The sequence below is a fragment of the Gossypium hirsutum genome, chromosome A03 (assembly GCF_007990345.1).
Source record: "Gossypium hirsutum isolate 1008001.06 chromosome A03, Gossypium_hirsutum_v2.1, whole genome shotgun sequence".
NCBI lineage: Eukaryota > Viridiplantae > Streptophyta > Magnoliopsida > Malvales > Malvaceae > Gossypium > Gossypium hirsutum.
Window position 1 is genome coordinate 10,507,616 of NC_053426.1, and position 14,096 is coordinate 10,521,711.

A 14,096-nucleotide genomic window follows, 5' to 3' on the forward strand; every position below is an offset into this window, starting at 1 on the left:
TTTTTCATTGCTAAAACTATTAGCTATATTGAACTACATACTATAACTCATGATTGAAAAACTGATGGAAAATCAAACTGGTTCGACCTTTAGTTTCAAGTTCAGTTGAATTCAACTTTTTAATTATCTAATTTCAAATATATATATAAATGAATAATTATTAAGTAAAATTCATAAGATATTAAAAATAAGAAAAATAATCTGCACAAAAATCATGATTAAACTATACAATCGTTTAACCTTTGTTTGTGCCAAAGTGTGCCTACTTCACTTACCACACTTCATTTCTAGACTTTGGATTTTTCAATTGTTATCATAACCTACCACATAACATACTTGGTGTGATCCAAATGTTTGGTTGATAGCTATGGACTTCGTGAAAAATGGAAGCCTAACAATATGACCACCACTACTCCACTAATCAAACTATGCTTGTTGGAAACCTCAGATGAAAACATTCATCAAGGTAATGGATGAAAGGACATATAAGGTTGTTTTGATTGGTTTGGAGTCTCCCTACACTAGAAAATGTGGTGAAAGTTGAGAACTAAAACTAGAAACAACTTGGACTACCAAGGAAGAAAAGGTTATTAATTGCAATTCCAGAGCCCTTAATGCTATATTTATAATGGTGTAGATAGTAAAGAATTTAGGCGAATTTCTAAATGTGTTTTTGCGAAAGAAGTATGAGGCATTCTTGAAACAACTCATAGGGTGAAATTGTCAAAACTACAAATGCTCACAAGCAAGTTTGAGAACCTTAGAATTCCAAATGATGAAATCATATTTGATTTTTATGTTAGATTTTGTGAAATCACTAATGAAGCTTTTACTTTTCGTAAACAATATTCTAATATGAATTTGATATGGTGTTGAGATCCTTGCCAAAATTATTTGCTATCAATGTAACACTCCCTACCCGTATCCATTGCCGGAATAGGGTACGAGGTATTACCGTAGTTTACTGAACATTTTCAGATAATTCTGAGTCATTTATTATTCATATTTTGAAAATAATCATAACGTCTCTCTATTGGGCCCTCGAAGCCCTAAACATACATTAGAAACCAACCGGAATTAAATCGAGATCATAGATTTTTTTTTTGCAAAATCTTAAATTATATTTTCATCTAAGTACTTACCATTTCAATGCTCCTTATAATTAAATGTGTTACCATTCAATCAATAGCTTGTCACTTGTCTAAGCACCAAACAACATCATTGTTAGTATTCTTGCACATATTTCATATAAATTCAACATTGATATACCTATTTTCTCGACATATCACCCTTGAGTTTAATAATTGTCTTTACTTGCATAATTTCCTTGTATCAACATATCAAAGATAATCATATATGTACATGTCATGAAAGATATCATTCTCTTACCGTTTCTTCATAAGTATATATCATTCATTTCATTATATCAATATTTCATGCTCCATCATTTCCATATATTTTATGTATATTTATTCCGATAATAGCTTATATCAAACTTAACATAAATTATATTCCATGTACTTAAACTTATTTCGTTTATCTATCTTCATAATTATTTCATACAACTATTTTGTACATATATTTCCATATGACCAGTTATTGTATACATTTCACACAACCATTTCATATAACCATTCGTCATCTGATACATATTACCTGAATATCAATTGTTCAACAGATGTCATAGCGTCTCCCATCCCATCCATGGTCTTATTTATCTTTGACATGATGCCATAGTGTCTTTCAACTATGGTCTTACTCATTTTCTGTCATGTTGCCATGGTATCTTTCAACCATGGTCTTATTCATTTCATGTCACGTTGCCATGGTATCTTTCAACCATGGTCTTATTCATTTCATGTCACGCTGCCATAGTATCTTTCAACCATGGTCTTACACATTTCATATCATGTTGCCACGGTATCTTTCAACCATGGTCTTACACATTTCATTTCAGAGAGCACACTCCCGCGAACCTCATCTTTACAGCGGTATTACCAATCCAGGCTAAATCTCCTGTAATATAAACTCATAGAGTATTGTTGGGATTACCAGTCCAGGCTAAATCCCCTGCAACGACAATTACTCTAATGAGCTTGGATCTGAATTACCAGTCCAAGCTAAATTCAGACCCTAATTTGGATTACCCGTCCGGGCTAAATCCATTTTACACGTATTCTTCGGGAGGGCTATATCAGGATAAGATCACTTGTCCTAGCTAGATCCTTTTTACCGTCAATTCCTTTTCCAATGATCCATCGAATTCCATTCCATTCAACCGGGATTTATTTTCAATTTATATTGAGTATTATCAATATTTCATAAATTATCATGAATTGAACATTCAAATCATATTTTCATCACATAACCACATATTTCAAGTATTTAAAAATACAATTCAAGTTACACAAACTTACCTCATTGCTTGTTTGTGTTTATAATTTCATTAATCCAATATCTTTTCTTTTCCACGATCAAGTCTCGTATTTGAGTCATCCGGATCTTTATAAATAAATTTGATCATCATTTTCATTCATTTCATATTCTAGCGCATTTAATTAATGCTCTAGGCAAAATTACCATTTTGTCCCTAAACTTTTAATTAATGACAATTTCATCCTTAGGGTCAGGAAAATAAAATTCTTGCAATTTAATCCTTATTTCCAACTATTATTCTCATGCATATTGATAACAGTCCATGAATTCTATAAAATATAAGAATTTTCCATAATTTCAACACTTTTCAATTTAATCCCTAAAACATGTTTTCCCCCGATCTTGAACTAAATTAATAATTTCATTCAATTTTGTAATTTAAATAATAAATAATCCATTTCATGCAATTTGGTCATTTCTGACATTTTTACAAAATTGCCCATAAAGTTTTACTTTTATTCAATTTAGTCCCTAAGCCTAAAATATGCAAATTAGCCATGCTAGATGAATATTCATACATATTTTTCCTCCTCCTCCTCTCCATTCCACATCCTTAATTTATATAACATGCTACAAGTAACATTATCAATAATTTCACTATTTACTTATGTGTATATTCAAAAATGTCCATTTGCATCATAGTCACAAAATTATTTATATCTTTAGCTACAGAACTTGAAATTAATATCCGATAATTTTCCATGAAACTAGACTCACATATCTTCTTGTAAAAAAATTTTCATAATTTTTTATTAAGCCAATAAGTACAGTTTATTCTTTAAAGTCACTCCTATTCTGCTGTCTGACAGTTTCGACCCTTCTTCACTAAAAATTAATTATATCCTTGTACATGAATCAAATTATGTTCCCATTTATTTCTATTGAAAATAGACTCATTGAGAATTCTAATAATATAAATTAAATTTCATAATTAGTTTTCTCAATTTTTTTATGATTTTCCAAAGTCAGAACAGGGGAACCCGAATTCACTCTGACCTTGTCTCACAAAATTTATTATTTCTCATAATTCACAATTCAATTTCTTAAAACGTTTATTTTATAAGAAACTAGACTCAATAAGATTTAATTCCATATTTTTTTCATCCTCAAATTCGATTCCCAAAATTTATGATGATTTTTCAAAGTTAGCCTACTGTTGCTGTCCAAAACTGTTTTAGTGCAAGATATTAATTACCATGTTTATAACACCCTTATTTTCTTTCTCTACACTATTTTTCATCACTTTCTCTTATTTTCTCTTCACTAACATATCAAGAACATAGGATCATATGTAAGGAAACTCTATATTAACATCAATCCCATGCTTTTTCAATAATATCATGTAACACCCCCTAACCCCAAACCGTCGCCGGAACGAGGTTACGAGGCATTACCGGACATATCAGACAACTTACGAATAATTTACAATTAATATAACTTTCATAGTATAATATAATAATTAAGTCCCTATCTTGAACTCTCGAAGTTCAAACACGTATTAAAAGTAGAACGGGACTTGTTCGAGTATTCCAATTTTTTTATTTTTTTATTTTATTTTTTTATAAAAATTTCGGCAGCATTTCTGCTTATTTTTACCTAAACCTCCTGCAAATTCAAACCAAAACAACCAACACCAATATTTCACATTCATATACTAATATTTATATTATTAACAAAATTTTAATTTAATAACTATCATAGCATCATTCAAAATTGATTAAAAACTTCATTCATTTAACAACTTAATGTTCATGTATCAAAATATCATGTACTTTCCTTACCATTTCATTTAACCATCTAAATTTTATAATTCATCCTTCACCACCCAAAGTAATATACATATTCAAGTGACTAAATAACACCTATGTACATGACACCTTTACCCAAAAGAAAAATATATATCACCAAGTTTGTGTTGGAGTCGGGATTGTTCTGGATGCTGAGCCGGGACACTTGACTTCTACTAACCTGCGCACGAAAACAACCGTACGCTGAGTATGGATATACTCAGTGGTATTACTATAACTCAAGACTATTTAACATTAATAAATTACAAACATCAACCATAAATTCTATAATTATTTAAACTACTTTTATATATAATTATTTTACTTCATAAATCTTAAATTCATAATTCATTTTTCTCATACTAACTCAATTCATAATTTAGTTCATACATTCTTTCTCGTACTTTTCAATAGTACTAAAACAAATAATCTCATTTTCAAAATTTCATTTCAATTATTTACCCTATTAACAAATCTCGGACTATGATAGATACGCGGATTTCCACCCAAACACACCAGAATATCCAACCCAAACACACTCGGAATATTGTAAATCCTCCATAACACACCGGTATAATATATCCTCCCAAACACACCAATAAGACATTAAATGCCTATTCGGATAAACCGAAGTATATAATAACAGAAACATCTTCTCGGCCGAACTACAATCTCTTCATCACATCACAAATCCAATGGCATGCCATTTGTATCGAATCTAGTCCGACAAGTTAATAGGGTATTATTTTACTTTTTCTAATTTCAATTTAATTTACACAAAAATTTTCAATACTCATTCAATTCAAATATCTATTATCTTAATTCATATACAAATTAATTTTCACACAAGTGTATACCATCAACACCATACAATTGTCACCATTTATTTATTTTTCAATCAATACACTTTTCAAATAATCACATACTTACCTCAAGCCTTACTTACCATACATAACAATTAAAATTTCAGCAATCAATAATAATTAAAATTTGAAGTATAGTAATACACACCGTAATTCTCCCGTTTTAGTCCTCGATGACTTTCTCCTTTCCTTTCGATGCTGATGCTTCAGGTTCTTTGTTGGCTACGAAAATAATAGTAATTTACATTATTATTTACAGCACTAATTATAATAAATAATTAAATTTCTAAACAACTCCTACCTTATTCCCAATTTAATCCTAACTAAACTTAATTATTTTCTTAATCCAATTCACTCTCTTTTTCTATTCAAATTTTGTCTAAACTTATATTTAACTATAAAATTTCCAGCATATTTCCCTAATTTCGAAATTTCTTCAATTTAGTCCCTACAACATAAAACTTATAGCCTAGTTTACAATTTAATCCCTTAATCAATTCTAACTTAGAATTCATTCAATTAAATCCCTAATTCCATAATTTTTCCAACATGAACCCTACTTGGAAACATATGAACTCTTGAACTATCAACTTAATTTCATCAAAATCTTGTTTCAAAGCTCCCAAAACATCAAAATTAAGAGAAAAGGACTTAATTGACTTACTTTTTAAAGCTTCAAACCTTAAAACCCTAGTTTTTCTTTTCCCTTTTCTTTCTTTCTTTTTCTTTCCCTGTTTCGAAATGCTTCTGTTCTGTTTCTTCTTTGTTTCTTTTGTCTTTCTTTTTATTCTTTTATTATTTCATTTATTTTACTTATTTATTTTATCATTTAACTAATATATATTATTATTAATTTAATAACAATATAATTAACACATTTGTATAAATGTATCTTTGTACATTTGTACACTATTATTACCATCCATTTGTCTTTCTTTTATTTATTTAACAAATAAAAATCTTATAATATTAATATTTAATTAATAAATATCTTTAACTTAAAATTTAAGTAAATACATAATTATAATACAAATGTATATATTCATATTATTACAAATGTCATTATTTAATTTGTTTTTCATACCAAAAATCTTATAATTTAATTATTTAATTAACAAATATCTTTATACTTAAATTATAAGTAATTAAATATTTAAATTACAAATGTACCCATACAATTCTTACACATGTATATTTTATTACCATACAATTGTCTTCTATTTAATTTATTTATAATATATTATCAATTAAATAATCATAACAATTTAATATAAAACCATAATAATAATCATTATAATATATAAAACCTAAAAAAAATCTTTGATTTTATTTCACCAATATGCCACCTCATTTGTAGTCAATGGCTTAATTGCCATTTTAATCCTTTTTATTTTCTATTGCTTTATAATTAAACTTTTACCCTTTATTCAATTTAATCCTTTTTATTACTTACTCTAAATTAAGCTAAATTCACTTAATTAGATCCTAATTAGACACACCACTAGGCTCATAAATATTTTTAATAATTATTTTTGAACTTATTTCACTAAGACGGAGGCCCTATAACTCACTTTTCCGGTGCCCGTGAATTTCAGGTCATTACATTTCTCCCCCCTTAATAAATTTCGTCCTCGAAATTTACCTGAGAAGAGATGAGGATATTGTACTCTCATAGTTTCCTCTGGTTCCCAAGTCGCTTCTTCAACATTATGATTTCTCCATAGGACTTTCACTAAAGGAACCTTTTTATTTCTTAATTCTTTCACTTCTCATGCTAAAATTTGAATCGGCTCTTCTTCATATGATAGATCAGGTCGAACTTCAATATCTTCTGTAGAAATTATATGAGAAGGATCTGATCTATATTTCCATAGCATCGAAACATGAAAAACATCATGAATCCTTTGTAATTCAGAAGGTAAAGCTAATCGATATGCAACTGGTCCAATTCTTTCCACTATTTCATACGGTCCAATAAAACGTGGGGTCAATTTACCTTTCCGACCAAATCTCAAAACTTTTTTCCAAGGAGAAACCTTTAGAAATACTTTGTCTCCAACTGAATATTCAATGTCCCGACATTTCAGATCAGCATAAGATTTTTGTCTGTCAAAAGCTGCTTTTAATCTCTGTTGAATCTTCTTGACTGTTTCTTCTGTTTCACGAATCAATTCCGGCCCAATTACTTTTCTTTCATTCAACTCCGTCCAACATACTGGTGATCTACATTTTCGACCATATAACGCTTCATACGGAGTCATCTGAATACTAAATTGGAAACTATTATTATAGAAAAACTCAGCTAGTGGCAAATATCGCTCCCAACCTGCTTCAAGCTCAATAATACAAGCTCGAAGCATATCTTCTAGTACCTGAATTACCCGCTCGGATTGTCCGTCAGTTTGGGGATGAAAAGCTGTACTGAAACTAAGTCTAGTACCCAACGACTCATGTAACTGTCTCCAAAATCTCGATGTGAACCGAGGATCTCGATCTGAAATTATTGATATCAGAATGCCATGTAGTCTAACAATTTCTCGAATATACACGTCTGCAAGCTTCTGCAACGACCAATCAGTCTTGACTGCTATAAAATGTGCTGACTTGGTAAGTCTATCAACTATCACCCAAATAGCATTCTTTTTGCTTGCTGACAACGGTAATCCCGTAATAAAATCCATCGTGATGCGATTCCATTTCCATTCAGGAATATTAATAGGCTGAAGCAATCCAGTAGGAACCTGATGTTCTGCCTTTACTCGTTGGCAAGTCAAACATTTACTTACAAATTCTACTATGTCTCTTTTCATCCCTGGCCACCAGTATAATTCTCTTAAATCTCGATACATTTTCGTGCCTCCGGGGTGCATAACAAACGAACTATCATGAGCTTCACGTAGAATTAACTCTTTGAGCTCAGAAGTATTTGGAATACAAATCCGATTTCGAAACCTCAAGCATCCACAATCATCAATACTAAAATTTTCTGCTGTGCCATTCTGTACCATCTCTCTTTTCTTCAATAATTTGTCATCTTCCAACTGAGCTAATCTAATCTGGTCAAACATTACCGGTTTTACTCTCAATTCGGCCAAAAGACTCCCATCATCAGTGATACTAAGCCGTGCAAACATTGCTCTTAATTCAATTACAGCTTTTCTGCTTAATGCATCAGCTACAACATTAGCTCTTCCCGGATGATAGTCTATAACACAATCATAATATTTCAGAAGCTCGATCCAACGCCTTTGTCTCAAATTCAATTCCTTCTAAGAAAGAAGATACTTCAAACTCTTATGATCAGTATAGATGTAGCATTTTTCACCATAAAGATAATGTCTCCAAATCTTCAATGCAAAAATCACAGCTGCTAACTCAAGATCATGAGTGGGATAATTCCTTTCATGTGGTTTCAATTGACGAGATGCATAGGCTATTACCTTCCCATCCTGCATCAATACACAACCCAAACCACTCAAAGAAGCATCACTATACAGTACAAAATCTTTACCCGATTCTGGCAATGTCAAAACTGGTGCCTCGGTTAACATTCGCTTCAATGTTTCAAAACTTTTCTGACACTGATCATCCCAAATAAAAGGAACATTCTTCTATAATAGTTTAGTCATTGGTAGTGCTATCTTCGAGAATCCATTTACAAACCTCCTGTAATACCCAGCTAAACCAAGAAAACTACGTACCTCTGATACATTCTTTGGCGTCTTCCACTAAATAATTGCTTCGATCTTTTTCGGATCAACTCAGATTCCATCTGCAGATACTACATGTCCCAGAAATACCACTTCTGATAACCAGAACTCGCATTTACTGAGCTTTCCATATAACTGTTTCTCTCGTAAAATTTGTAGAACTATTCGAAGATGCTGATCATGTTCTGCCTCTGTCTTCGAATATACCAATATATCATCAATGAAAATCACTACAAACTGATCTAAGTACGGCTGGAAAATGCGGTTCATGAGATCCATAAAAGCAGCTGGGGCATTTGTTAACCCAAATGGCATTACCAAAAATTCATAATGGCCATAACGAGTACGGAAAGTAGTTTTAGACACATCACTTTCCTTCACCTTCAGCTGATAATACCCGGATCTCAAATCAATTTTTTGAAAATACTGAAGCTCCCTTAAGCTGATCAAACAAATCATCTATACGAGGCAACGGATACCGGTTCTTGATCGTCACTTTATTCAACTGTCGATAATCAATGCATAACCGTATAGAACCATCTTTCTTTTTAACAAACAACACTGGAGCTCCCCAAGGTGAAATACTTGGTCTAATAAATCCACGATCTAGTAAATCTTGTAACTGCACCGTCAACTCTTTCAACTCAGTGGGCGACATTTGATACGGAGGTATAGAAATTGGTGTTGTACCTGGATACACCTCAATAGCAAATTCAACCTCTCTGTCAGGTGGTAAGCCCGGTAATTCTTCTGGGAATACATCTAGAAACTCACGTACAGTCCTAATCTGACTGCATTGACTCCCAACTGAATTAGAATTAATAACATATGCCAAGTATGCTGGACAACCCTGCTGCAGTAATTTATTAGCCTTCATGGCTGAAATAATGCGTGTCGAACCACTGGTACGAATGCCATTCACTTCAATTCTATTCCCATTTTCTGTCTGAATAGTAAACCTCTTTTTATAGCAATCCAAAACTACCCCATGTTCATATAGCCAGTCCATACCCAAAATGATATCAAAATCACCAAAAGGCATGATCAACAAGTCCACAAGAAACATTTTATCATGTATTATTAACGGGCACCTCCGACATAGTCTATCTACTAACACCGTTTGTCCCAAAGGGCTAGACACTTCTATAGAAACTTTAGACATTTCAGATTCTAATTTCCCCGATTCGACTAGTTTTGAATTTATATAAGAGTGTGACGAACCCGGATCAATTAAAGCATAAATAGGCTCAGAATACAATAGAAATATACCTGTAACAACATCATGTGCATCGCCCTCCTCACGGGTCCGGACTACGTACGCTCTGGCTGACGCTCTGGCCTCTGACTGTTGTGTAACTATATCGCTGTTTCTTCTGACACCTCCACCTCTAGACACAGAACCCGAACCACCCCTACTAGATCCTCTGCCACGAACAGTAGGTACTGATCTTTGAGATGTTGCAGGTGTGGCACTTTCACCTTTCGGACAATCTCGGATGAAATGATCTGTAGCCCCAAATCGAAAACATCATCGAGTTATCCTCCAACATTCACCTAAATGTTTCTTTCCGCAGTGCTCACAGTCTGGAATTTCTATACTTCGGGATGGACCTCTCACACTACTAGTAGATACTGTCATCTGTTTACCTCTGCTTCTACCACCTTTGTCTGAACTAAAACTGGATCTCCAGTCACTTCTTGATTCTCTGAATCTCTTCTGTAATGGATTAAAACTAGTAGTTCCCATACGTTTCCCAGCTGATTTACCAATTTCTAATTTTTTATCCAGACCCAGTACTTGTTCTATCATTTTTGCTCGCTCAACCAGATCAACAAGTTCAGTAATTCTGAGACTTACCAATTGAATCTTGATTTCATCTCGTAGTCCCCGTAGAAACCGTTTACAACTATCAGCCTCGGTTGGAACATATTCTAAAGCATACCTGCTCAATCTAGAGAACTCTCGCTCATAATCCAGTACTGACATATTCCCCTGTTTCAACACTAAAAACTCTTGCTTTTTCTCTTCGATGTACAATTCCCCAATATACTTCTTCTGAAATTCTTTTTGAAACAAGTCCCAAGTTACCTGATCATCCGGCAAATGTCTAACCACAGATTCCCACCAGAGATACGCTTCTCCTTGTAACAGTGATACAGCACATATCAGACTCTCTCGAGGGGTGCAGTCTAATTGTTGCAAAACTCTTTTTGTTGTTTCTATCCAATTTTCAGCAACGGATGGATCAGCTCCTTTTAATCCCTGAAATTTCATGGCACCATATTTTCGTAGCTCTTTAATTGGGGCCTGTCTGACAGTGGGTACAGATGTAGTAGTAGGTATAGCTCTCACTATATGATGTAATGCATCAGCTATATCTCTTAACACTTGTGAGGTATTTCTTTCTCTCCCTACGTTAGGAGCTTGATTATTTAACGGATTCACACTAGGTGTAGCAGATTCAGTTTCTTCTAATTCTCGACTTCCAGTATACATTTCCTGTTCAACATTATCCATTCTTTCATCTGACATTTTATCTATAAAACAAAATCAAATAAATACATTAGCATCAAAAAATCCCGACTCAATTTCGACTCGACAGTGGCATGTACTTCTAAACTCACTTCCGAGCCCAATTTAGCCCGAGAATCGGCTAAACCTGATAGCTCTGATACCAACAATTGTAACACCCCTTAACCCCAAACCGTCGCCGGAACGAGGTTATGAGGCATTACCGGACATATCAGACAACTTACGAATAATTTACAATTAATATAACTTTCATAGTATAATATAATAATTAAGTCCCTATCTTGAACTCTCGAAGTTCAAACACGTATTAAAAGTAGAACGGGACTTGTTCGAGTATTCCATTTTTTTTTATTTTTTTATTTTATTTTTTTATAAAAATTTCGGCAGCATTTCTGCTTATTTTTACCTAAACCTCCTGCAAATTCAAACCAAAACAACCAACACCAATATTTCACATTCATATACTAATATTTATATTATTAACAAAATTTTAATTTAATAACTATCATTGCATCATTCAAAATTGATTAAAAACTTCATTCATTTAACAACTTAATGTTCATGTATCAAAATATCATGTACTTTCCTTACCATTTCATTTAACCATCTAAATTTTATAATTCATCCTTCATTACCCGAAGTAATATACATATTCAAGTGACTAAATAACACCTATGTACATGCCACCTTTACCCAAAAGAAAAATATATATCACCAAGTTTGCGTTGGAGTTGGGATTGTTCTGGATGCTGAGCCGGGACACTTGACTTCTACTAACCTGCGCACGGAAACAACCGTACGCTGAGTATGGATATACTCAGTGGTATTACTATAACTCAAGACTATTTAACATTAATAAATTACAAACATCAACCATAAATTCTATAATTATTTAAACTACTTTTATATATAATTATTTTACTTCATAAATCTTAAATTCATAATTCATTTTTCTCATACTAACTCAATTCATAATTTAGTTCATACATTCTTTCTCGTACTTTTCAATAGTACTAAAACAAATAATCTCATTTTCAAAATTTCATTTCAATTATTTACCCTATTAACAAAGCTCAGACTATGATAGATACGCGGATTTCCACCCAAACACACCAGAATATCCAACCCAAACACACCCGGAATATTGTAAATCCTCCATAACACACCGGTATAATATATCCTCCCAAACACACCAATAAGACATTAAATGCCTATTCGGATAAACCGAAGTATATAATAACAGAAACATCTTCTCGGCCGAACTACAATCTCTTCATCACATCGCAAATCCAATGGCATGCCATTTGTATCGAATCTAGTCCGACAAGTTAATAGGGTATTATTTTACTTTTTCTAATTTCAATTTAATTTACACAAAAATTTTCAATACTCATTCAATTCAAATATCTATTATCTTAATTCATATACAAATTAATTTTCATACAAGTGTATACCATCAACACCATACAATTGTCACCATTTATTTATTTTTCAATCAATACACTTTTCAAATAATCACATACTTGCCTCAAGCCTTACTTACCATACATAACAATTAAAATTTCAGCAATCAATAATAATTAAAATTTGAATTATAGTAATACACACCGTAATTCTCCCGTTTTAGTCCTCGATGACTTTCTCCTTTCCTTTCGATGATGATGCTTCAGGTTCTTTGTTGGCTACGAAAATAATAGTAATTTACATTATTATTTACAGCACTAATTACAATAAATAATTAAATTTCTAAACAACTCCTACCTTATTCCCAATTTAATCCTAACTAAACTTAATTATTTTCTTAATCCAATTCACTCTCTTTTTCTATTCAAATTTTGTCTAAACTTATATTTAACTATAAAATTTCCAGCATATTTCCCTAATTTCGAAATTTCTTCAATTTAGTCCCTACAACATAAAACTTATAGCCTAGTTTACAATTTAATCACTTAATCAATTCTAACTTAGAATTCATTCAATTAAATCCCTAATTCCATAATTTTTCCAACATGAACCCTACTTGGAAACATATGAACTCTTGAACTATCAACTTAATTTCATCAAAATCTTATTTCAAAGCTCCTAAAACATCAAAATTAAAAGAAAAGGACTTAATTGACTTACCTTTTAAAGCTTCAAACCTTAAAACCCTAGTTTTTCTTTTCCCTTTTCTTTCTTTCTTTTTCTTTCCCTGTTTCGAAATGCTTCTGTTCTGTTTCTTCTTTGTTTCTTTTGTCTTTCTTTTTATTCTTTTATTATTTCATTTATTTTACTTATTTATTTTATCATTTAACTAATATATATTATTATTAATTTAATAACAATATAATTAACACATTTGTATACATGTATCTTTGTACATTTGTACACTATTATTACCATCCATTTGTCTTTCTTTTATTTATTTAACAAATAAAAATCTTATAATATTAATATTTAATTAATAAATATCTTTAACTTAAAATTTAAGTAAATACATAATTATAATACAAATGTATATATTCATATTATTACAAATGTCATTATTTAATTTGTTTTTCATACCAAAAATCTTATAATTTAATTATTTAATTAACAAATATCTTTATACTTAAATTATAAGTAATTAAATATTTAAATTACAAATGTACCCATACAATTCTTACACATGTATATTTTATTACCATACAATTGTCTTCTATTTAATTTATTTATAATATATTATCAATTAAATAATCATAACAATTTAATATAAAACCATAATAATAATCATTATAATATATAAAAC

General features: G+C 31.4%; 1 protein-coding gene across 1 annotated transcript; it reads right to left on the reverse strand.

Annotated features, from left to right (window-relative positions):
- Positions 1-8,847: 8,847 nt before the first annotated feature.
- LOC121217805 (uncharacterized) lies at positions 8,848-11,329 on the reverse strand. Its single transcript, XM_041094159.1, has 3 exons — positions 10,378-11,329; positions 10,066-10,302; positions 8,848-9,083 (listed from the first exon to the last, which is right to left on the reverse strand). The coding sequence occupies exons 1-3, from the start codon at positions 11,327-11,329 to the stop codon at positions 8,848-8,850; spliced, it is 1,425 nt and encodes a 474-aa protein (XP_040950093.1).
- Positions 11,330-14,096: the final 2,767 nt, after the last annotated feature.

Coding starts and splice junctions, on each gene's coding strand:
- LOC121217805 (XM_041094159.1), bottom strand. CDS start 11,329: ATGTCAGATGAAAGAATGGATAATGTTGAACAGGAAATGTATACTGGA. Junction 10,303..10,377: donor AAGTATAGAAATTCCAGACT/GTGAGCACTGCG, acceptor TTGGGGCTACAG/ATCATTTCATCCGAGATTGT. Junction 9,084..10,065: donor TGCACATGATGTTGTTACAG/GTATATTTCTAT, acceptor CAAATGCCCCAG/CTGCTTTTATGGATCTCATG.